The 26,692-nt window shown below is 39.7% G+C and overlaps 1 protein-coding gene and 1 non-coding gene across 3 annotated transcripts; both read right to left on the bottom strand.

Moving 5' to 3' along the window:
* Positions 1–4,268: 4,268 nt before the first annotated feature.
* TRNAG-UCC lies at positions 4,269–4,341 on the bottom strand. The gene has a single exon. It is a non-coding gene; the product is annotated as a tRNA-Gly (tRNA).
* A 490-nt stretch (positions 4,342–4,831) lies between these two features.
* Positions 4,832–25,483, bottom strand: MTO1 (mitochondrial tRNA translation optimization 1). Of its 2 annotated transcripts, none has more exons than XM_043890207.1 (12): positions 25,079–25,480; positions 22,852–23,051; positions 22,656–22,773; positions 17,817–18,106; positions 15,500–15,612; positions 15,212–15,402; positions 14,844–14,974; positions 13,979–14,183; positions 13,724–13,895; positions 9,469–9,587; positions 8,051–8,211; positions 4,832–6,476 (listed from the first exon to the last, which is right to left on the bottom strand). In XM_043890207.1, the coding sequence occupies exons 1-12, from the start codon at positions 25,293–25,295 to the stop codon at positions 6,315–6,317; spliced, it is 2,079 nt and encodes a 692-aa protein (XP_043746142.1). In that variant the 5' UTR covers positions 25,296–25,480; the 3' UTR covers positions 4,832–6,314. The 2 variants fall into 2 exon arrangements, 1 of the variants encoding a protein (XP_043746142.1); XR_006338379.1 differs by having other exon boundaries at positions 6,339–6,476; positions 8,051–8,182; positions 25,079–25,483.
* Between the last annotated feature and the right edge of the window lie 1,209 nt (positions 25,484–26,692).

Below are 26,692 nucleotides of genomic sequence, written 5' to 3'. Positions count from 1 at the left end.
CGGAAGACCGCTGGAGGAGGGCATGGCAACCCACTCCAGTATTCTTGCCTGGAGAATCCCATGGACAGAGGAGCGTGGCAGGCTACAGTCCATAGGAGAGTTGGATACAACTGAAGCAACTTAGCACATATACACATCTAGGTCTAAGAATCACTGTTCAGCGCCATCCATGGTGGTCCAGTAGCTAAGACTCCATGCTCCCAATGCAGGGGGCCTAGGTTAGATGCCTGGTTGGGGAACTAGATTGTGTATGCTACAACTAAAGCCTGGCACAGCCAAATGAAAAATACATATATATTTAAATATTTTTTAAAAACATTTTTTAAAAGATTAAAAAAAATCACTGCTCAAGGGCTTGCCAATCATACATACATCATTTTTTATAACAGCTTTATTGATATATGTCACATACTATAAAATTCACCCTTTTAAAGCATACAATTCAGTGGTCTTTAGTATGTTCACAAAACTGTACAACAATCTAATTTCAGAACATATTCACCACCTTAAAAACAGGTACCCTGGATGCTACCCAAAAGACTGCCTTTCCAATTCATTGGGTCGCACAGAGTCGGACACGACTGAAGCGACTTAGCAGCAGCAGCTTGCACACCAGCCTTAGGCCTCGACCAAATGCTGGGAGGCTGCAATGTCCAAGATTAAACTAATGAAGAGTTAAAGCTTCTGGGGCTGTGGAAGGAAAGAGAGTGAACAAAAGCATGGTTCTTTAGGCAAGGAGGAGAGCAGTGCAGAGACATGGCTATCAGGAAGACAACCAGAAGTGTTTCTTAATGTTTCCAGGTGTTGTTTCTCATCTCTAGAACAGGAACTGGTTTATCATGGGTTAAAGCACAAGAATCCATGTAAAGTCCTTAACTTCCTATCTGACACACAGTAAACATGATTAGGTAGTAGCTATTCTTTTAAAAGAAGGCTGAGTGCCCAAGAATTGATGCTTTCGAATTGTGGCGCTGCAGAAGACTCTTCCGAGTCCTCTGGACAGCAAGATCAAACCAGTCCATCCCAAAGGAAATCAACCCTGAATATTCATTGCAAGAACTGATGCTGAAGCTGAAGCTCCAATACTTTGGCCACCAGATGCAAAGAGCCAACTCACTGGAAAAGACCCTGGTCCTAGGAAGGACTGAAGACAAAGGAGAGGGGGGCGGCAGAGGATGAGATGGTTGGATGGCATAAAGACTCAATGGACCCGAGTCTGAGCAAGCTCAGGGAGATGGTGAAGGACAGAGAGGCCTGGCATGCTGCAGCACATGGGGTTATAGAGAGTCGGACACAACTTGGCAACTGAACAATGGAAAGCATCATTCTCCCTATGGGGTTATGTGATTTCTCTTAGATTTTAGTTAATAGGAAAAAGTTTTCTCCTGGTCCCTTTGATGGGACAGAAAGAACTGGGGTTTAACATTTAAATGCAATGTGCCTTTTCCTCAGATTCTTTTTTTTTTTTACATTCTCAAGGAATTTTATTACTATGACATAACAGTCATTCTCTCTCCTTCATGAAAGGCTTTTTTTTTTTTCCTTTATTTTTTTTCAGTGAGTTTTGTCATACATTTATATGAATCAGCCATATATTTACACGTATTCCCCATCCCGATCCCCTCTCCCACCTCCCTCTCCAGATAATCTTTAAGTTTGAACCCTTCTCTTTAAAATGTCTCTGATAACTTATCCCCTTATTTCTAAAAACAATCAGCAGATTTTGGGGTCTGAGATACAAGTTAATTCATGGCTTTTAAAATTGTTATACAATACAAATTTTAACATCTTTCAGTTTTTTATTTGGCTGTGCCAGGTCTTAATGGCAGCACAAGGTATCACTGGTATGTGGGATCTTTTTTTTTTTCAGTTGTGGCTTGCAAACTCCTAGCTGTGGCATGTAGGATCTAGTTCCCTGACCAGGGATCAAACCCAGGCCCCCAGCATTGGGAGTGTGGAGTCTTAGCCACTGGATCAGCAGGTGAAATCCCAACATCTTAAACTCTTTTTAACTGTAAAGTGGTGTTAAGTACATTCACATTGTTGTGCAACCATTAACACCATCCTCCTGCAGAACTCTTCATCTTGTAAAACTGAAACTCTATCAAACAGTAAATTCCCATTCCTCCCTCACCCCAACTCCTGGCAATCACCATTCTACTTTGTCTCCGTAAATTTAACTACTCTAAATACCCCATGTAAGTGGAATAATACAGTTTGTCCTTTTGTGATTGGCTTATTTCAGTTAGCATAATGTCCTCAAAGTTTGTCCAAGCTGTAGCTTGTGTCAGAATTTGCTTCCTTTCAAAGGCTGAAAAATATCTCATTGCATTTATATACACTGTTTATCCATACATCTGTTGACGTACTTAGGTTGCTTCCACCTTTGGCTATTGTGAATAACGCTATGAACATGACCCTTGAACAGATCTCAGACCCTGCTTTCAATACTTTTGAATATATACATGTATGTGAGATTTTAGGGTCATATGGTAACTCTAGTTTTGAGGGGAACTGTCACCCTGTTTTCCAAAGTGGCTACACCATTTTACACTTCCACCAGCAGTTCTAAGTGTTCCAACTTCTCCACAGTATTCTCAACATTTGCTATTTTCTTTTAAAAAATACATTATGTACTTATTTTGCTGCATGGGTCTTAGTTGTGGCATGCTGGATCTTGGATCTTTGTTGTGGCACCAGGGATCTTTAGTTGCAACATGTGGGATCCAGTTCCCCCACCAGGATCGAACCCACGCTCCCTCTATTAGGAGTGCAGTTTCAGCCACTGGACCACCACCGAAGTCCCAACATTTATTATTTCCTGATTGTTAACAGCCATCGTAATGGGTGTGAAATGGTCTCTCTTTTTTCGGCCACACTCTGCATCATTTAGAATCTTAGTTTCCTGACCAGGGATAGAAACCATGCCCCTACAGTGTAAGCTTGAAGTCTGGACACTTGACAGTCTAGGGAGTCCCTCACTGTGGTTTTGATTTGCACTTTCCTAATGACTACGGTGCTGGGAGGGATTGGGGCAGAAGGGAAAAACAGAGGATGAGATGGCTGGATGGCATCACTGACTCGATAGACATGAGTTTGAGTAAACTCCGGGAGTTGGTGATAGACAGGGAGGCCTGGTGTGCTGCGATTCATGGGGTCGCAAAGAGTCGGACATGACTGAGCGACTGAACTGAACTGAATGACTAGGGATGTTGAGCATCTTTTCATGGGGTTATTGGCCATTTGCATATCTTCTTTGGAGCTATGTCTATTCAAGCATTTTGCCCATTTTAATTTTCTTTTAAATGCTTTTTACTTTTTTGCTATACCACCGGTATGGCTTATGGGATCTTAGTTCCCCGACTAGGGATCAAACCTAGGCCCTGACAATGAAAGCACTGTGTCCTAGCCACTGGACTGCCAAGGAATTTCCTCAATTGTATCTTTAATCTGACTTTTAAATTAGGAAATATTTTCTGATTGAATAAAATGGCTTGAATATAAAAAATAGGCTTTAGTATCATATCAGGAGCAGTGACAAGCAGGGATAACAGTACAGAAACAGGAAATGAAGCTGAAGAGAATGTGAAGACCAGAGAGAGAGAGAAAGGCAAAAGCTTAAGTGTGCAGTTCTTAATATGTGTCATAAGTCTTTTTATCCTATTTAATTATTCAGTTAGGTTTTAGTTTTGCCATCTCTTGCCTTTAGTACTATTTTTTCATTTATTCAAAAATCATGTTCTGACTGTCTACAACCATGGCGCTGCCTGCATTGAAGAGGTTTACATGTTAATAAGAGTAAGTTAAAGTAAGACAGGTATTAAAAATTAAGGTGGATGAGGTAAGTGCAACAAGAGAAGACTGTGAAGAGGGAGCCTGGGGAACGTTTATCGATACTGCGTACCTTCTAGCGTAAGCAGCTTTGCCAACTCTGAGGGAACCCCTCGTCTGTTGGGGGCTTTCCTGGTATTTCTGACCACTTCTCCTGAGCAGGGCATTCTTCTAGGAGTTGAAATTACTGAAGGGGAAAAGTCATGGCTATTCCAATGGAGGCTGAAACTCAAAAATGACAAAATAGTTTAAAACAATCAGTAATAAAACTCAAACACTTGTCTATAAGGTAACTTTGTAATTCAAGGCTGTGATGGTTTAATTTAGCATAGGTCCTTATCTTCATATTCCCTCCCTCCTCAAGCAATTTGACAAATGCTTGGTGTTTCTTAGTCTTTTCCTTTTTTGGCTGATCAGTGTGGCTCGTAATGTCTTAGTTCCCTGACCAGGGATTGAACCTATGCCCTCTGCGTTGGAAGCGCAGATTCTTAACCATTGGACCACCAGGGAAGTCCCTCATTTCCTCATTTTAATTCTGGTGTTCCTGTTGAAATGAACTTCAGTATGTGCCCAGCTTTTCAAACTACCAGGCTATGTGGTCTGTGGTGGGTGGAGGAAATCATAAGGCCAACTTCTGTTGGATGCTGACTGTTGTCCCTGTTGGGGGATTTCCATAGAGTAACTGGACTAAGGTTACATTTTCAGCTGATTTTCCCAGCGCATCATGGTCTGTAGCACTTCTGGCTCCCAGCACCAGGAGGTAGGCTGTTCTGAAATATTCTGTTAAGTGAGATAATTTTGTATAATATATATAACAATATATTTTAAATTGTGGATTTAAAGAGCATTCATATCCTAAATGTGGAACCTAAAACGTATGTTTTCTATCAAACATTTTTCAGTAAGATAGTTACTATTGTAATAGAATCACATTATAAAACCCAAGCTTCTTTATACGTGGTGTCACTAGGCCCAAATTACAGCTGTTGAGAAACTTCCAAAGCATTTAGGAATTTTTTATTTCCTCAACATAAATTTTTGCTATATTCCATTCAATAAGCACCCCACTCACTGCTTTCACTCCTGCAATTAACCAGAAAAAGAGAAGTTTACAATCAATGGTTCCCCCTAGTGATAAACAGGTAGTACAAAATACCCTCTTTTAACAAATACCATACAGAATTGTACTCAATATGCCTCTGTGTTAAGAATTCTGCCTAGGAATGGCCATAATAACTAAAAGTTACCACTTACTGAAATTACTAAATCAAGTATCAAAAAGAATTCATCACTGCTAAAACATCCAGCATTACACATATTGGGTTGGCCACAAAGTTCACTCAGGGTGTTCCGTAACATCTTCCGAACAAACTTTTTGGCCAGTCCAATGCTTTTTACTCACTACTGATCATGGGCTGTGTCGTGGAAAGGCAAAATTAGATGAAAGCCATGGAATCCGAGCTACGTCCAAGAGGCTATATATGATTATAGCAAGAAGATATTTGTCCCACACCCATAATCAGGCTTAACACATAGATCTGTAACCAAAGTGATTTCAGGGCGCTTAGAACTGTCTGAGATACCTGCTTTGGCTTGAGGCTGACAAGGGAGCTTCTCCCTGGACTGACAGGAAAGGTCTAAGTTGGCATTTCCAAGGATAAGTAGGGTCCTCTTGTCCACTTGGCTACATTCATCCTCTAGTCAGTGAAGAAAGGTCAAGGTGACTGAGGAGCTAGCCAAAGACCCGGCTGGTCACTCCCCAACCCCTGTAACCATGTATCACAGAAGTACTGGAGAGTACCAGTGCCATTTAGATTTTTCTGTCAATTCTGACTTTCAACAGGGGAACTTTAGTCACCATGTTGCAGCCCAGCACTGGAAATTAGCTGAATGATTCTGGATGATTTTGTACAGTTTCAAATTTTTAGCCTTAAGAATTTGAGGGCTTTGAAATAACATTAACTAAGCAGAAGCCTGCTAACTTTCAAAACTAGTTGAAAGATAAGACTTTTAATTTGGTACCTTTAATGAACAAAGTTCTTATTATTTATTTTTGGCCATGCCATGCAGATCTTAGTTCCCTGACCAGGGTCCCAATCCAGGTCCCCTGCAGTAGAAGTGCAGAGTTTGAACCACTGGACTACCAGGGAATTCCCAGTAAATCTGTCCTTATGAGTAGGCAAATCCACAAGCTGAGATTTTTTTTTTTTCAGGATCAGTTTTAGTTCCACTGTATCTCTCTTTGATGAACACTGCCCAAACTTATATTAATAGGTATACTGTATTAGAACACCTGAAACAGAGTATAAAGTGACTTTATAACTATTTTTTCAGATAAACAAAAAAGCAGAATTATAATCTATTTATAAATTAATGACAAAGCCACAAAACCTAATGAAGTTATTTTAACAGGTGCTAAATATAAATACTTCTTATCTCCTGTCTACACTCCTGTTCCGATTAACTTTTCTATGAATAGAAAGCTATAACTGACTCTCTTCAAGTCTGTCTGTATCACATAACCGTTGATCAGTTCTGGGCAACCTATTCATAGCTGCCTGTCTTTGCTGAGTGGTCTTCACAAATCTCAGCAGGTTAACGATGGCAGCAGGTGTCACTCCAGGTATACGACTGGCAGCCCCAATCTAGGAATTAAAACCACAAGAGAAACATAAATGAGCTATGTCAGTTATAACCAAATTTATTCTCCTCTTGATAATGATCTGTATGTTACAGTTTATAAAATATTTTCAAAACTTTATCTTAACATATTGTCAAAGTAACTTTAGAAAGTAGGTAGAAATGTGGTTATAGTTAATATCTTCACTTTAAAAACAGGGGAAACTGAGACTCAGAGACATTAAAATGACTTGTCTAAGATCATGTAACAGATGTTAGAGTACCTAACCTTTTCTTTTTGTTAAACTAAACTAACATCACTGGCAGTGTGCTGGTCAGCACCCTAGGACTAATCTCAGTAATGTTTCTATGGTATATTTTTGCACTGAAATGTATGACTTATTCACTCCAAGTGGTATAAAGACCTCACATCAGTTCAGGTCTGTTTTGCCACCAAATGACTCTGTAGCAAATGTTTGTTAGAGCTTTTGGTATTTTAGAATTTTGGTTAAGAGGTGAACTCTGATGACCAGTACAATGCAACTGAACTTTTCTGTGATAATGGAAAACTTCTGTAACACTGGCAGTGTAAAAATATGGTAACTGTCCAGTATGACAGCCAATAGCCTTTTGTAGTTACTGAGCATCTGAAATGTGGCCAGTATGACTGAGGAGTTGAATTTTTAACTTCATTTCATTTTAATTACTGTAAATGGTTGCACTTGGTTAGCGGCTATCATATTGGGCCGTGCAGCCTATGACTATCTACAAAAATGTAACCCCAAATGAGTAAGACACAGCTATAAAACTTAAGGCCTCTCTGCTGCTTTCCATGATGACTATGACTAAGAATACCATATTAGCTGATGAAATCACTCCTCTTTTAAACAAATCTTTTCAAAAATTTTTGCAGGCCATGGTTTTGTTAAATGTTCCTTTATTTTATGAACCACTGAAAAAAATTAAAAAAAACCCAACCCAATGCCCATTAAACTATGATACACCATCAATTTTTAAGCTACAACTCAGAGATGTTAAAAATGTATCTCAGAATCAATAAATACAGCCTACAAGTCTTTAAATATTTGTTATTACAAATTCAATACTGTATGCTGCCAAGTTTTTAACAGACATGTACAGCGTGGTGTCCATGTACCCATGCAAATGCAAAGCACACAGACACACGCAGGATCACGGGTGGGGCCTCTTTGCTCCTCTACTTCCTCCTACCGGCTCCCAAGGCCACACTATAGAACTCCTTGGAGGGATCCAAGCAGTGATCTGAAAACCACTGACATGTATTCTAGTTTAACCTAAAGTAGTTTAAGTCATGCATATAAACATGCACGCACATGGCTGGATAATTATAATCAACCCAATTCTTGACTTCAAGATACTTATTTAGACTAAGCTTTTTTATCTCATAAAAAATATGACGACACCTGTCATATAAAGTGAATATGCCATATAAAGAAAATAAGAGGTTAAGCTTTTTATGATGAAATAAAACATTAGTTACATGGCCACTACAAATCCAGCTTTTAAAAATTAAAGCATTGGCTCTTTATGATCTGTTCCTATCCACTGCCTGTTTTCTTACCGTCTGTGGGCGACTGAAATGGAGCTTCTCTCGAACTTCATAGGACAAAGATATATCCTTGACAGTCAAATAATCTAGGTCCTTTGGCAGTTGTAGAGCTTCATCTTGCTGAACTTCCTTTATTTCTTGTTGCTGATGGAACAATACTGATTCATAAGTGGCTGGTGAACAAAATTAATTATGTTGTAATATTTAGATAACATTAACGACCTAAATGTTTCTAGCTTTTTACAATTTACACAGAGTTTTTGGATACATGATCTCAGTACCATGACAGGTGGGGTAGGTGTTCCCTTTCGCAGAAGAGGAGACTGAGGTTAAAATAAAGAGAGGGACTATCTTGCGTATTAACTACAACATTCAGTCTGGCAGCTTATTCCATGTCCTTATCATTTAAAAAGTCTAGAAAATTTTAAGAAAAAAAAAACTGGTTTCTTTCTCAATGCAAATTTTGGTTGGAACACTTTCTTCAACAGGCTGTAGGTTTGAAGTTGTAAAGATAAGGTGTTTCTCCAAGGAGATGGTTTTCAAATAAAGCTATAATTGTTAAAAGTATATATTCTTGGATGATAACATATAATTTAAATAAATTAACTGAAGTTTTATTCAGAGTGAACTTAGACAATTCAGCAATTATTTTGTAATTAAAGCATTCCATTCTTAGAAAAATAAATCCAAGAGCTGTTTTAAAACCTATACTGAGGTGGTCATTCTGTTCTGTTTAAGAAAAGCAAGTCTTCCCTAGAGGTTTTGGCAGCTTCTGCTTCCATCACTTGACTGGTAGCCAGAAAAATCTCAGCTCTGAGCCTGGCTCTACCAATAAATTACCCTCTGACAATGAACACATCATGATACTTCTGGGCCTTAGCTGCCTTATCTCGAAATGTTATGGGCTGACCCAGAGGAGTTATGATGGTCTTTTTGACAACAAAAGAGAGCTGTGAGGTGCACAGGCCTTGTAGACAGATATACTAGGTTCAAAGCCCAGTTCTGTCACTCCCCAACCATGTGGCCCTCAGCAAGTTATGACTATCTGTAAATTAAGACATAATGCTAGTAGCTATCCTTCATATGACACTTTTTAAGTATCAAATGAAATAATACACAAAAATATAACATATTTCTCCAGTGGTCATGTATGGATGTGAGAGTTGGACTATAAAGAAAGCTGAGCACCAAAGAATTGATGCTTTTGAACTGTGGTGTTGGAGACGACTCTTGAGAGTCCCTTGGACAGCAAGGAGATCCAACCAGTCCATCCTAAGGGAGATCAGTCCTGGGTGTTCATTGGAAGGACTGATGTTGAAGCTGAAACTCCAATACTTTGGCCACCTGATGCGAAGAGCTGACTCATTGGAAAAGGCTCTGATGCTGGGAAAGATTGAGCATACAGACATCCTAACTAGAAAATTTTCTACCTTCTATTTTCAGTCTTTCGGCCAGCTCTCTACACTGGGTGTACTTCTTCAAGGGCTCTGGAACAGCCCTGGCCAACAACTCCATGTCAACTTCCTCATACTTCAGAACATCAAGAGCTCTACAAACACAGAAAAGTTTCATTAACACAAGGGTCCATATCATATCAGGCAGATTAAGAACAAAATTCATTGAAAATACCAAATCTCAGAATAAATAATATCAATATATTTCTAATTTTCCCCAAGTACACTGAGCAAACACAGCAGCATCTGTGACACAGCCGGACCTCCAGAAGATCAGCATGTGGTTCTCGGGCTGAATTCTGTCGAAAGCTCTTCTGCATCTATTGAGATTATCATATGGTATTTATCTTTCAATTTGTTGATATGGTGTATCACAGTGATTGATTTGTGTATACTGAAGAATCCTTGCATCCCTGGGATAAACCCAACTTGATCATGGTGTATAATCTTTTTAATGTGTTGGTGAGTTCTGTTAGAATTTTTTGAGGATTTTTGCATCTATGTTTATCAGTAATATTGGCCTGTAATTTTCTTTTTTGGTGATGTCTTTGTCTGGTTTTGTTATCTGGGTGATGGTAGCTTCATAGAATGAGTTTGGAAGTGTTCCTTCTTCTGCAATTTTTTGAAAGAGAGCATGTGATTCTCAACTCATTTCCTTCGTCAAGAGGGTAAGTGGTTGGTAAAGTGGCACTGCAGCAATCCATTTGTCCTCCAGAGCTTTCCTATTAGGACAGAATATCCTCTGAAAACAAGGGTGTGACTGAACTCCCTAAGAATTTACATCTAAGTCACGTTAAGCCCACGTCCTGTGAATGCATCATCCTTCTACACGCAGGCTCAGGACCAACTAAAGGAGATCTGCTTGTTCCAAGACTGGAAAATACCCTGCAGTTTCCTTCTCATTTTGCTTGGTTCTCACAAGGTTTCACTGATCTGTATACTTTCCCTACACTACACTTACTGCCTTAACTTTATTTTTATTTACTTTGCCCTTTCCCTCTTTTAATAGATCACTTTTTTGATCAACTTTGTCCACCCAAAATCAATTAAACCAATTAATTTATCAAGTCAAAAGAAAGTCAAATCTGCCCATCCCAGGGCCCCAGGTCCTTTCAGGCCTCCCAGATGTGGTTTTTAAACAGCTCATTCTATCACCACAGACATGTGTCACACTCTCTGCAGAGGCCTGTCTCATCTCAGACAGTCTAGGAAAGGCCAGACACCTCTTCCCACAAGCAGCTGTCAACTTTGTTGTGCTCCACAAGATGAATTATGTCAATTAATTTCAGAAGTCTCATCAGATAAGCTATTGAAACCAAACAATGAAACCAAATAACCCTAAATTCCAAAAGAAAAGCAGTTGTCCTTTCAGAAATTATAGATCAAGACTTCCCTGGTGGCTCAATGGTTAGGAATCGCCTGCCAATGCAGGGAACACAGGTTCAATCCCTGGTCTGGGGAGACCCCACATGCTATGGGGCAACTAAGCCTGTGTGCCAGAACTACAGAGCTCACTCGCCTTGGAACTGGTGCTCTGCGACATGAAAAGCCATCACAACGAGAAGCCCATACTCTGCAACTTGAGAGCAGCCCGCACCAGTCACAACTAGAGAAAGCTTGCATGTAGCAACGAAGACCCAGGGTGGCCAAAAATAAAATAAAAAAATTATAGAACATACAGGAACACACCTCCTAATGACTAACCAAAAAAAGAGCTACCTTAGCAATCTTACAGGATGGTGACCTCAAAGAAAAGCCTATGACCATTTAACTTTTAAAAAGGTTTTAGGGTTCCCTGGTGGTCCAGTGGTTAAGAATCTGCCTGCCAACGCAGGGGACGTGGGTTTGATCCCTGGTCTGGGAAGATCCCAGATGCCGTGGGGCAACTGACCCTGTGAGCCACGACGACTGACCCAGCACTCTGGAGCCTACCAGCTGCAACTACTGAAGCCTGCGCTCCTCGACAGGAGAAGCAGCTGCAGCGAGGAGCCCCGGCCCCGCAGTGAAGAGCAGCTCCCACTTGCTGCAACTAGAGAAAGCCCATGGGCAATAATGAAGACCCAGAGCAGCCAAAATAAAAATTTAAAATCTTTTAAAAGGCTTTTAAACAATTTGTTTAGAAGGCATGGAGCTGTTTGCAGGTCCAAACTTCAAGACCAGCTTTGAATGAAACCTAAGCCTCAGAGTGCAGAGGGCTGCCACAGAAGGACAAGTTAGCACACTTCTGCAGAACACAAGAGACAGTTTCTGCGCCAGCTGACACATCAGCGCGTTTCCCTATGGTCCTGACAGGAAATGCGTGCGCACACGCTCTGTGGATCTCTTTTGTCAAAATGGGAGCTCAAAGTCCAGTTCCGCTTCTCAGTGCCTGGCGCACAGCTTGCTATGTGTGCGGCAGATACGACACACGTCCTTGGACCAATTTTCTATCTTTCGAGCTTCATATATTTAGGAATTGATCAAGTGAGTTCTTTCAGGGAGGCTCAACACTAGACTATAAATATTCTGCCAAAATCAAACAGGAGGATGAGGCCCCTGTTTCCTTCTGAAAGGAAAGACACCTGAATTAACAAGAAAAGCATTTGGTCAAATTTCTGTTTAAAAAAAAAGTTACCTTAACAAAATGGCTTCTCTTGGGATTAGGTAAAAATATAAAACTGACAGCCCCTTCCTTTTTCATATTTTTATTCATCAATTGGCATCCTAAACTGTGTTGAAAACAATGACTTCCCTTGCTCTCACTATGACTTCAATCCACATTAGTCACATTGAATACAAATTCTAATTATATAGAATCTAACATAGTGCAATATTGACCTAAAAGAAGCATAATGCTACAAATTCTTCTGCAAAGTCTGAAATAATAATAAACCCTCTTAAATTTAAACAAATAGCTGGACAACAGAGTGAAATATAAAACTATGCTTATACTACTACCATCCCCCAGTACCACTTAACTGGTAAACAAATAAATCTGCTACCCTTATCTGTGAACCAAGCTGTCTTTCCTGTGAATGAGACCCCCTGGTTTGGGTGACAACCATGCAGATTCTTTATTATTTATTGTTGCTAAGTCACTTCAGTCATGTCTGACTCTGTACTACCCTATGGATTGTAGTCCACCAGGCTCCTCTGTCCATGGGATTCTCCAGGCAAAAATACTGGAGTGGGTTGCCATGTCCTTCTCCAGGGGATCTTTCTGACCTAGGGAACGAACCCACATCTCTTATGTCTCCTGCATTGGCAGCTGGGTTCTTTACCACTAGCGCCACCTGGGAAGCCCATTATTTACTGTTACCATAATTAAAAAACTGCTTACTATCCTCTAACAGGGGTGCCAGTGCTTTGGGAAATTCCCATGAAAACGAAAATCTGGGAACACAAATTGTAAACAAGAAACACTGTGATGAGATGAAAGTCAAAGACATGTTAGTCTGGCTGTTAGTTAAGGAGAGAGCACTTACAGAGATCGGGGATGACAAAAAGTGGCATTAAAATGAATATACCATTAAGTTTACAAATTTCCTCATAAGCAAAACGGGGACTGAGAAAAAAGAGAAAACTATAAACAAAAAACATACTGGAGACACAGCAGCAAGACCAAGTCAGTATGTGCTTCTAAGATACAATGATTGTAGATTTATACCTTCTAAACCTCCCCGCCGCCCCCCTCCCCACCTGTTAGCTTACAGTTTTTAAACGGGAAAAATCAGTGGTGACTGATGCAAATTTTGAATTACATGAGGTTTTCAGAAATGTATCTCTGAACCAAAAAAGCTCTCTATTAATGTCCTTTAGAGTTAGAGTCCATACAACCAGAATGGTAAAAACAAGGACAAAAAAACTCCTAAAATGTAGCAAGGGACTCTTCAAGAATTGGTAACACTGCTTAATCAGTTTCCCTGCTATGGCTCACAGGCAAGATGAGACCATTCCAAATGTTCAATGCTTAAAAGAAAGCAGATTATGCTATTTCTTGGTTTATGCCCTCTACATCTTAGGAAAGGCAGAACTCAATGGGAGCCCCAGAGAAATACAATAAAAAGCAATTTAGAATCATATATATTGTCATTCGTGAGTAAGGAGATAAGTCATGTCTAAAGAATTTTGAAAAGAAGCAAACATAACCACTGAATCCGTTTAAAACGTGTACGTAGGAATCTATAGGTAATATCTCTCTGAGATGACTCCATTCTTCTATAAAAAGAAAGTTGAAACAAAAAACGCATACCTGAGAGGCAGACTTTTACCACTACTTATAGAAGACTCTGGAATTAAGGTTTTCCACTTGGTACTTAAAAACTCAATGGATTTTAGCATAGAAATGCCTTCTTCTAAAGAAGACTTCATCCAAGAAGCTCTCTCATATCGTTGTTGGGACACACAACCAGCTTCCTTATACCCTAGAAGGGGGAGGGGGAGATTATAATGAAAGAGGTCTTAAAAGCAGAGAATGTCTGGTTGCAGGACTCAGTGTAAGAGTTACCTCGGAACGTGAGCCTGCTGTCGGCGTTATCAGGACGCAGTGACAACCGGAACTCGGCTCGGCTGGTAAACATGCGGTATGGTTCGTTGGTGCCCAGCGTGGTGAGGTCATCAATCAAGACTCCTATGTAACCTTCTGTTCGGCTAACGACAAAAGGAGGCTTGTGTCTGACCCGAAGACTTGCATTGATTCCAGCTATCACGCCCTACAAGAGGACTGAAATGTTTAAAAGGCCATTATGAACTGAACAAAGAGCTATCCTATTAAGATACTACCTGGAAAAAATGGTTCAGGCAGTAAGGAAGCAGGCCGGCCCAAAAAGGACACAACAGACAGAAAATGCGGTTCATATTCACAAACAGAATATGGGTAATGTACCACTTTAGAATGCTATAATTCACTGTTTTCAAAAATATCTAATATTCTTGGCTAAGGTGATAAGGTGGCTAATCTTTAAAAAAAAAAAAAAATCCACTTGTAAGACTTTTTTTAGCCTTTTCCCACTTACAAGTAAAAATAACGTAACTTTCTGTTTAAAAAGGAGTAATAGGGTAATTTTCAATAAAGTTAGGTTAGGTTAAAAGAACTAAATTTTCTTTTTTTAAATTTCAGAAGCAATACAAAAATCTAATCAAAATATGCAACCGGATCTAGGAGCTCAGAAAAGAGTAACAAAGACACAGTGTTTTAAAACTCCTGTTGTATACAGAAGCCACCCCCATATGTCCTGAAATAGAAGTCAGTTTTCTATTACAGCTATGAGTTGTATCTAAGCTCTATATAGCAATCACGACAGATGTCAAGAGGAGGAACACCAGTCAAACAGTCCTTTTCTGTTTACAGTAACATTTGAAACACTTCTTACTTGAGCTGCAGCTTCCTCGTAACCAGTAGTGCCATTTATCTGTCCAGCAAAGAAGAGCCGCTGTACCAGATGAGTCTCGAGAGAAGGAGAGATCTGCCGGGGGTCCATGTAATCATACTGAACACCGTAGCCTGGCCAAAGAACAGATGGCACAAAATAAGCAAAAACAGCGCTGGGTTTGCCTCAAGGCAGAGATGCAAAGATTATCATTAAATGCTCTTCAAATGTGGAGACTATTTTATTAATAAACATGCAGATGCTGGGTTTTGTCTCCTCGGGCTCTAAGCACCATGATGTAGCTTCAGTCTCTCCGCTGTCTGCTAAGCAACGCTGAGCTCAGACCAAAGGGCAGCTGGCCTTCTCTTTACCTGGCTGAACCATTTTCGCGTTCTCCAAGCCTCTGATGCAGGTGATCATCTTCTCCTGTAATTCAGCTGGCAGTGTCACAGATAACCCTTGGGGGTAGATGAGGTCGGAATCCATTCCTTCAGGTTCCAACCACACCTGATGCACACGGTTTGGAAAACGCAAGACCTTTGATTCAATGGAGGGACAGTATCTAGAATAGGACATTGGAATTTAAAAATTTAATGAAACAAATAAAAGAGGATTACAGTAATCCTTACTGTAATTAAGCACAGGTATTTTGTCCTTACCGGGGTCCTCTTGTAGTTTCCTTAACGTGACAGTTAAGGTGAAGGTTCTCAAGGACAATCTCATCCACTCGAGGGTTAGTGTGAGTCAAGTAACACGGCAGCTGATCTTCTGGCTAAAACACGGGAACTCGTCACAACACTGTTTTGCTTCTCTATTAGTTTGCCTCTAATTCAAATAAATTCCACACATGATATAAACTTACTTGTATAGATATCAAATCTATGCATAATGCCAAATACTAATGGTGAAGTATGCTTGTTAAAACAACCCAAAAGATGAACCTAAATTTACATAAGCCTCCAGATCAATGGTTTACAGGAAATACTAATGATGCAGAACATGTTTAAGGCACCAGAGCAGTGAAATCAGACAAATCTACAAATCTAGAATGTAAGAAATACCAGAAAAGAAATGACTCAGTTTTTTCCACATATAGATATAAAAGAGGCTCCCCTGGAAGCTCAGCTGGTAAAGAATCCACCTGCAATGCAGAAGACCCTGGTTCAATTCCTGGGTAGGGAAAATCTCCTGGAGGGCATGGCAAACCCACTCCAGTATTCTTGCCAGAAGCCCCATGGACAGAGGAGTCTGGTGGGCTACAGTCCACGGGGTTGCAAAGAGTCAGACACAACTGAGCGACTAAGCACAGCACAGCACAGCACACAGATGTTAAAAAGGAGGGGAACTATTGTAAGATATATAATGTATGAACCTCATTTGGTTCTTGGTTCAAATAAAACAACTATAAAATACTAGGAATGCACTTGCAACATTGTAGTTCAACTATACTTCAATTATATATATATATATTTAATACTGCTGAAACTCCAATACTTTGCCCACCTCATGCGAAAGACTCACTGGAAAAGACCCTGATGCTGGGAGGGATTGGGGGCAGGAGGAGAAGGGGACGACAGAGGATGAGATGGCTGGAAGGCATCACCGACTCGATGGACATGAGTTTGAGTGAATTCCGGGAATTGGTGATGGACAGGGAGGCCTGGCGTGCTGCAATTCATGGGGTCACAAAGAGTCGGACACGACTGAGCGACTGAACTGAACTGAACTGACTGATATTTAATACTAGGGAAAACTGAGCATTGAGTTTCAGATGATATTAAGAAATTATGTTTTGCTATGTGCGATAATAGTAGTATGGTTGATTTTTACAAAATCCTTATTTGTTGAAGACATGTAACAAGGTATTTCTGGATGAAATGATGTCTGAGACTTACTTTAAAACTCATTAAGACAAAGTGTTGAGGAAAGATAAGAGGGAATGTCAAAAGAGGGAATTCCCTGATGGTTTAGTGGTTAGGACTCCACACTTCCACTGTAGGAGGCATGGATTCAATCCCTGATCGGGGAACTAAGTTCCCACAAGCTGTGCAGCATGGTCAAATAAATAAATAAATAGCCACTCATCAGGGTAACACGCACTAGAAATTAGGAGTATCAACTACTAGCCTGTAATGCTAAACACACAATATATAGCTTGCTTTTTTTTTAAACTCCAAGGATAGGTAAAAGTAGCCTATATCTTCAAAATTATCAGTACTATTAAGACTGAGAAACTATTCCAGATTAAAAAGAAATGACAATTAAATGCAATATATGATCCTAGGTTGGAAAAAGAACATTGGGACAAAAAAATGTATTGGGGTGGTCAGAAAAATCTGACTATGAATTTTATTTTCGATAACAGCACTGTGTCCATGTTAAATTCCCCAAATTTCATCACTGCATTGAGTATATGAGGATGTCTTTGGGCTTGGCTGAGATGCAGACTGAGGTATCTAGAGGTAAAGGGTCATGATCTCTGCAACTTACTTTTAAATGTTTTGGGAAAAGAAAAAAGAATAAAAATAAATGTGTATGTTACTGTTCTATACGTTAAATATATGTATCTATGTCTCTATATGTGGAGAGGGCAAGTAACAGTCATACAACTTTTCTGAAATTATTTCAAAAAGTTTAAATAAGTAAAGTTATCAAAGCAATGAAATTTAAGAATTTATGGGGAATGGGGAGGGAGGTGGAGGGAGAGTCAGGATGGGGAACACATGTATACCCCTGGCTGATTCACGTGAATGTATGGCAGAAACCACCACAATACTGTAAAGTAATTAGCCTCCAATTAAAAAAAAAAAAAGAAAGAAAGAAAAAGAATTTATGAGGAAGTACCCAAGTAGCCAAATCAGCTAATCCTTTTAAAGAACACATTTTTGTGCCCCAATTAATAGTGGTGAAAAATGAATACCAAAAAAAAAAGTCTATATTCCCTATTTAAAACCAGATTTTCATAAATTATCTCACCTTAATCCACACTGTCTGATTGATAAAGCTGAATGGTATGGATGGATTATCTGGTGTCTGCTTGTTTAGAATGCTGAAATTAACCGATTCTTTGGCGATTCGGGGCGGAGTCCCAGTCTTCAATCTTCCCACCACAAATCCCAACTTCTCCAGAGTCTGAGCCAAACCTATGGAAGGCTGATCCCCTAAACGTCCTGCTGGATGCATCTCCAATCCGATTACAATCATGCCTCTCAGAAACGTGCCAGTAGTCAGAACCACACTCTCTGCATATACTGTACTTCCATCCGCTGAAGGACAGGAAAGAGAACAAAACTCATGTTCTAATTGTTACCATGGATCAAATTAGAATGTTACTCTTTTGCAGGAGAATTACAGAAAAATTTGTCTTTAGAAACTTGAAAAAGACTTTTTAAATCAGTAAGAAGGCTGTATGTTATCAATCTGAAGAATCCAAGAAAGCTGAGATGGAGAGCATGATGTACTATCACAGATACACATGTTCCTAAAGTCTAGTCAGCACTGAATAGCTGGTCTCAGTTAATTTTTTAAATTAATTAAATTTAGACTTCTAGTTAAATTTAACAGATCCCACCTCACATGGTTTCTTCTCCTTCTTAAAATTCCAAAAGAAAATAAAGGAGCAAAAAAGATATGAAACCACGAGAACCACAAGAATGGGAAAGAACTTGTCAAAAGATGAAAAATTTCAAATATTTTTAGAGATAGAAAGTGATTGGGGGATGGATAAATTAGGAATTTGGGATTAACATAAACACACCACAATAAATAAAATAGATTGTCAACAAGGACCTACTGTATAACACAAGGAACTCTACATAATATTCTATAATAACCTACAGTGGAAAAGACCCTGAAAAAAGAATGGATATATACATTATATATGTTTAGCTGAATCACTTTGCTATACACCTAAAACAACACAATACTGTAAATCAACCATACTCTAACATAAGATAAATTTTTTTTAAAAGTGGTTGGAAGAGTGATAACTGATTGAGCAGAGGGGAGAAAGCTACAACTCAAGAACCTGAAGAGAACATACAGATGACAATGAAGTAATCTGCCCTGCAGAGGCTCAGAGACTGGAGGACTGAATGTGAGAAATGTAGGAGTGTAGCTGGGGGCTGAAGATGAGAGAAAGAGTTGAAACCCACATATGGATGGGTCCAACCTACAGATGGATCTACCATACACGAAAATGCAGGTCTTTGGGTAATAGGGAGTTACTGTTAATGGGTACAGCATTTCAACTAAATTTCAAAAGTCCCAGAAACGGGGAGCGCCGACAGCTGCGCAGCACCGTGGGGTGCCTAACGGTGTGGAGCCGCCTACTCAAAAACGGCCACAACGGCAGACTTCATGCTACATACATTTTACTACAATGAAAAACCGATTATTAATAAGCTATAATGGAAAAGACTGAAAAAGAATATATATATCACTTCTGTACATCTGAAACATTGTAAATCAATTACACTTCAGTAAAAAAAGTTAATTAAAAATTGTATTGTTGGGCCCATAAAATATAGACACGGTCCAAGAAATAGCATTTGAAGATACTAATTTAAGTAACAAGTAAAAATAGTTCAAAAAGGATAAAGGGCTACCCTAATAAAATCAATATAATCATCAAGTCTGGAGAGGAAAGGAGGCAGAGAGAAAGGGAAATGAAAATAAAAGTAGTTAACTGTTCAACATAGAGAAGTCAGGAAACATTGACAGAAGAAAGGGAAGAGTAAGTGTATTATACAAAATCATAGTTACTAAGGTAATCACAGAATAAAAGCCATGAACTTCTAAGAAAGAAACACAGCTCCCAAAAAGCAAAGCAAATACAGATTAAGTGGTTAAAAAAAAAGTATAGCAGAGTGTGTACAATGTTACTACTACGTGTAGGGGTGGAACACATATACCTATGTGTGAAGTCCAAGTGTAAAATCACAGACAGAAAGACCACACCAGAGCCTAGGAATGCTCCTGAGGAAGGAAACTGGCTGCCTGGAGCACAAGCTGAGAGAGAGACCACCTTTTCACTCTGCCTTCTTTCATCCCCTTTGAACTGTTGATAATGCAAAAGGAACATTTAAGTTATCAAATACCTGGGCTGAGTTCTTGACTGTGATATTTTCTAGCTGTGGGACTCGGGGAAACTACTTGAACTTTATGAAAGTTGGCTTTCTAATCTATAAAAAAGATATGCCTACATCATAAATTACTCATACAGAATTTTAAAAATTCAGGTGGAATGTAGAGCAATTGAAAATTTCTTCAGACCGCTGGCTTTAATTGCCTACGGTAAATGGCAATTTATTTTTTCTTAAAAAAATTTTTTTTAGGCATTAGCTGGCTGCAGCTACGATGTTTATTTATTATTAATGTTGCAATTATTTGTTAAGTAATTCACTATAATTATTTATTAAATATTTTATTATAATCTATTAAAGCCTTACTACATGCCAACCTCAAGTCACATTTTCTCATTTTGTGAAATACACACTACTCTCCCAATTTTGTAGATGAACAAACTGAAACCCAAAGCTGAGTCTGGACACAAGTCTAATTCCAAAGCACCTTGTCCAGTCAATGTATTTTCTTTTTAACTCTTTGATTCCACCAAATTCCTCACAGTAAAGTTTGAACAATATCATTCTGCTTTCCTTCATTTTGTTTTTCCTTTTAATTAGAGGATAACTGCTTTACAACGCTGTGTTGGTTTCTGCCATAGAACAGCTACATGAATCAGCCAGACGTACACATATGTCCCCTCCCTCTTGAACCTTCCCTCTGACTCCCCACCGACCCCACCCCTCTAGGCTGTCACAGAGCACTGGGCTGAGCTTCCTGTATGATACAGCAACTTCCCACTTGCTGTCTATTTTACACATGGTTATGTATATGTTTTAATGCTACTCTCTCCATCTGTCCCACCCTCTTCTTCCCCCACTGTGTCCACAAGTCTGTTCTCTATGTCTGTGCCTCTATTGCTGCCCTGCAAACAGGTCCATCAGTATCATTTTTCTATATTCCAAATGTATGCGTTAATATATGGTATTTGTTTTTTCTCTTTCTGACTTACTTTACTCTGTATACCAGGCTCTAGGTTCATCCATCTCACTAGAACTCACTCAAATTCGTTCCTTTTATGGCTGAGTAATATTTCATTCTGTATATGTACCACAACTTCTTTCTCCATTCATCTATCGATGGACATCTAGGGTGCTTCCATGTCCTGGCTATTGTAAATAGTGCTGCAATGAACATTGGGGTACATGTGTCTTTTTGAATTATGAAGTTTGCTCAGGGTACATGCCTAGTAGCAGGATTGCTGCATAGTATGGCTACCACAGTATTTGATTATTGTTTTTACTTGTAACACCAGACATATTCAATGTGTATGTGGGTTGTAAATTATAGGTGATATATTTATGTCACAATAGAACTCTCAATATAAGTAATTCCTTACCCAACTGACACTCTTTCTTGACTAATAACTCTAATTTTCCTTGGGTGAAAATATACTTATAAAAATTAAGAATATTTATCTTCTCACACCAACTTGAGGCCATAGAAGGTCATTAGGATGCAGTTTTTGCCAATGGACTTCAAGAAGATGCTGGGCTAAACTTCTATTAATAGGAAAGTGGAAATCCTATTTAAAAGGAAATGCAGCATGTTTGCTCTGTCTTTATTTGGTCTTTACCCTTTCCCTCTTTTTCGTTTTCTTTCTGATATGATAATGGATACCTGGATGTGTGACTTTGGTCTTATGAACACTGGAATGAAAGCTACAGCCAAAGGTGATAGAGCAGGACAATGGAAGGGGCAAGGGTGTCTGGTGACATGGCTAGGACTTTCATAACAATGTGGATTGTCTACCCATGTCCTTCTTATTGTATAAGACAAATACACTCATTTTTTCCTAAGTAAAAAAATAAAAAAAAAAACAACACTTTACCATGTATATCCCATTCTAAAAAATAAACCTATAATAAAATTTAAACAGAAAATTAGTTAATATCTGTATTTTAAATGATGAAGTTTTTAGGGCTGATTTGAGTTGCTGTGCGGCAGAAACCAACACAACATTGTAAAGCAATTCTCCTCCAATTAAAAAAAAAAAAAGGATAAATTTCTCCAGTGCAGCCCCTCTACCACTTTGTGCCTAGAAAGCTAACAGTCCAGTCCTCTGGCAGAAGACTGATTCTTCTCCTGAGGACTAACAGACATCGATGTTTGGGAATTCCCCAACAAAAAGGCCATTTCAATCCCTCATCATTAGACTGTACAGAGTCAGTCAAACCATAAAATAACTGTGCACACACAAATCTTCCAATTAGTTTTTGCAGTGAAGGCTAAAAAGGCTGAAATGGCTAAGTCTTTAAGGGGAGAAAACAGAGATAAACTGCTTTTCCATTCAAACTTAAATTCTATTTAATTTCTGTAAAAAAACATGTGCATGTGCAATTTTATTTTAAAAATTAACATATAACTCAAATAAATACATAATAATCTTGTAAAATAGAAATTTAAAATGTCTCAAGTCAGAACTAACAAAAATAAAAATGGCCACAGAAATACCAAGAGGAAAATATGTAATTATGCAGGCTATAGAGTCCCAAAATAAGATGGTACAGAATATGAGCTTCATGGTGAAAATGAAATGAGGAATAGGATTTTTTCTATACAGTTTCCCTCATACTTGAACAGAAAACACAACAATTTCCTAGAATAAGCAAAACATCTCCAGAAGCTACTCAGAATAAACTTTTCACATGGAGTCTGATACTGTCATTATCATCTGTAAGCAGTACATACCCAAAACAACGCCACTGACACGGTATTTCCCGGTGTGCTCGGGCTCCGGTTCTGTAAGGATGAGATCTTCCACAGCTCCCTCCTGAACAGTAAGCAGCGGTGTATTGAGGATCTCTTTCTATCAAAAGAGAATGCAAGTTGAAAAGAACAGTTAAATAATCACTACATCCTTCCTGTTTTCGTGCCCTGTTCTTACCTGCATGTTCTGCTTATAAAGCTTCCTATCAATTTGAGCTCTCAGACCCCAAACAGCTGGTCCCTTGCGCCGGTTTAATACTTTGTAATGTATACCAGACTGGTCACAGATTCGAGAACACAGGCCATCCAAGGCATCGACTTCCCTCATTAAATGCCCCTTTCCAATGCCTCCAAAGGAAGGATTACAGGACATCTGACCTAAAGAGAACAGACATAAACAAAATAAATATACGAGCATCTTCCACATAGTGCATGTTGATAGGGAAATGTTTGTACTAATGACTAGAATCATGTGATTAAAAATAAAACACTTGAAGCAAACACTAAAACTGCTGAAGTCCCAATGGGACGCAAGAGTTATTCAGGGCATCTTGGAAGACAAACTGTTGCTGGAAGTTTCTTTTGAATCTTTCTCTTGTACATATTTGTAGCACGTCATTACGCTGCCTTCTCCTTCACAATGTGATTTTGAAAACCTTACCTCATGAAACCTTCCTAAATCACACATAATTTATGAAATTTCTTCATACTGGTTCACAGTTACAATCAATTAATGTCTTCCATAAAGGCCAACTGCTGATCCTCTGTGGCCAGCATCAAAGCCTCCAAAAGTTTTCATGGTCTTCAGAGGGAGGCTGAATAGTGCAGTCATTATGAGCATGGTTAGAAGCAAGGCAGAGTTCTGGTTCAGTTCCTATACTTACCACTTACAAGCACTACGTGATCTCGGCAAGTTGTCTAAGTCTGTATCTCAGTGTCCCTACTGTAAAAACAGGGATGACAGCTGCGTAGATTATTTTCCTCCTTCCTTTGATATAGAATCGCTATTTATTTAGGTAAACACTCTTCCCGATGAGGCTTTGTGTTTGGGGAGTGTGATCTAAACTCAGTTTAGGGGTAAATCTTTACTGATCTAAAGTAATCCTGTTTCTACTTGCCAGTGAGTGGTTTAGCGTTAAAAGACTTTTCTCTTTCGTCATGAATGGCAAACAATAGTTTGTCAAAAAGCACTATTTCCGAGGTTATTAATAAAATAAAAAATTTTCTACCTCTGACTTTATTATGGCAGATGACACGACTGAATTGATACAGGACAATTCCTGCATTCTGTATTCCTATGGAATTTTAATCTTCTAAGTCAAAGCTATCTTTCTGAGAACAAGCAGAAATACTTCATACTCCACTACATCAAAGTACCTTAAAAAAATGAGACTTTGATTTTAAGATAGAACTGTCATTCATTAAGCTCATTTATAAGAGTTATTAAATATCTCTGAAATCCATTTATTTAAAAAGAAAACTTAGGACACACTGTATTGGTATAAAAATATAAACACAGGTTTTGCTGGGAATTCCTTTATCCCTGACAAAACTACACCACTTACACTATTATCTGATCATCTTAGTTCAATAATATACTTTTCTGTTCATTCAACTTCTAAAATTATTATTGAAATGTAGTACCTGGTTTTTACTTGGGTAATCACATAGTCTCTCTCCAAAAGAACCGCTGTTAACAGAAGTATATATTTCTCCACAGTTATAAACGGAATGGTTATTTCTAAACAGTATTTCAGTACAGAAAGTGAAGTTAACATTTCAATTACTGATGACTCGTAAGCAAAATGCACGAGGAAAGACATAGGCATGCATAGTTTACAAGACAGTGTCCTAGTTGGCATCTATGATGATGCCAGAGAGGGGTCTTGCTTTAAATTATGTCCGTCCAAACACTGCTTGTGAAGTGCCAAAAAGCACAGTCGGCTCGTAGTCATAAAATTGGGGAATAAACATTCAGTATGAATATAAAATACAATAGCCTCGTTCTTCAAAAGGGGTTCACAAAATCTTCAGAAAAACACAATGGGTGTTTAATAAACGAGTACTAATAACGTTGATTCACTTTTTAACCGAGGCAACAAGACGGTAAAGACCAAATGGCAACATTGAAATAAAGTATCAGCAGTATTCTTAAGAGTTTGCTCTTTTCTCAAGGCATCTCTCCCCCATCCCTCCTCCAACTAATTACTTCTGTCAACAGCAGCACAATTCGTGGTCCACAGAATAGCCAAGTCCAGAGTTCTGGCCCGGTACCGCCACACACATCAGGCTAAAACAACGTTCCGCAGGATTCTCACCAGACTTACGGAGGAAAAGGCACTGGGAGCGGGAGAAGGACCCTGGCGGCGTGGGTCTCTCGGCAAGCCTCACACCGCGCCACTCACCGATGGTGTCCACTCGGTGCGTCAGCAGCAGAGTCCGGGAGCCGCACCGAGCTGCTGCGGCGGCGGCTTCGGTCCCTGCGTGTCCTCCGCCGATGACCACCACGTCGAAGTGCGGGGTCCAGGGCGCCGCACTGTCACCGCCGAACCGGACCGGCGCAAGGTGCTGTTTGGTGAGGGAAGCCGCGACCCGGCGGCCACAGCCTCGGATACAGAACATTGCTGGAGAAAGGCAGCGTCTGTAACTCGGATCCTGACACTAGCGAGGGGAAAACACTTAGGAGAGAAAGCCTTCAAGGAGCAGCCATCTTGTTATGATGTCACAGCGTCACGTCTACGTCCAGCGTCGCCGCTGATTGGCAGTTTGGCGCGACTTTCCTGGCGAAGCGTGTTGGAGTGTGTGCATGTGGATTGGTGCGTGTGTACCTCGTTTCTTGCCTGGCGGGGGCTGTTGGATTACCTATGGTTGGAGAAGGGGACGACAGAGGATGAGATGGCTGGATGGCATCTCCGACTCAATGGACATGGGTTTGGGTGGACTCCGGGTGTTGGTGATGGACAGGGAGGCCTGGCGTGCTGCGGTTTTGGGGTCGCAGAGTCGGACACGACTGAGCGACTGAACTGAACTGAATCTCGTTTCTTGCCTGGCGGAGGCTGTTGGATTACCTTTGGTTCTGGATTTGGGGCGGGGACTTCTACTCAGTCATCTTTTGTCCTTTTCAGCAAATTGCTGCCCTAATCACCAGGTGACTGCCTATAAACAATAATTTAGGTCCCTTTGCTTTATATGAGTCTGAGATTTCTAATGCAGCCATCACCTTGCCTTCTGTTTATGAAGATTAGAGTCTGAATAGGGATAGATTCCAGAGACATTCAAATGTATTTGTAGATGAAATGTTCATGATGGCTAGTTAGAAGAACTGAAGAGTTGAAGGTTAAATGTCCAGCCTTTTGGAACTGATACTTTTAAAACCTCTATGTGGTCAGGTACATCCCCTGCTCCTGCCCTAGTCAGCCAGTGTCTACCTCACCTACACCCTACTCACATGACTGACCTTCCTACATACTGTTGCCCCGGGCTCTAGCTTGTGACCGCTGAACAAAGGGCTGCTGAGGGGGTCACGTCCCAGTTACTTCACCATGTAACTGCTAACCTCCCCCTTCCACTGGGAGGGAATTTTGCGGCTGTGGTCTGGCCTCCTTCCAAGGTCCGCAGTGGGGTGTTGCTCTAGGACCTTGCTGCAGACAAGTAAGCATTCCTTGTCCCTTAAACCATTGATGTCTCTGTGCTGACTCCAGGCTGTTTCTTCAGTTTTGAAGCTGTGCAAACACACCCTGGTGGTGGTGGGGAAGGGTAGTGTGCAACCCAACACTTTCCTTAGGAAACTTTTCACTGGTTGGATTGTAAAATAATCCATGTGGCCGTTTTATTATTCTGATTATTAATATCTATCGAATATGTAATTTCTGTTATTACATTATTAGTATTTTTTATACTCAGTTTAAAGCTTACAGAAATACAAAACTTTGAGAGTTAAGGAACTTGTAACTTCCATTGGGCCTTCCGACTTTCATCTCTGTAATAATTGTCAGCATTTTGTTGCTAATGCCTCCTAA

Source organism: Cervus elaphus, chromosome 28, assembly GCF_910594005.1.
Source record: "Cervus elaphus chromosome 28, mCerEla1.1, whole genome shotgun sequence".
Classification (NCBI taxonomy): domain Eukaryota; kingdom Metazoa; phylum Chordata; class Mammalia; order Artiodactyla; family Cervidae; genus Cervus; species Cervus elaphus.
Note: the sequence above shows the minus strand (reverse complement) of the source record. Positions and strands in the feature narration are given on the sequence as shown.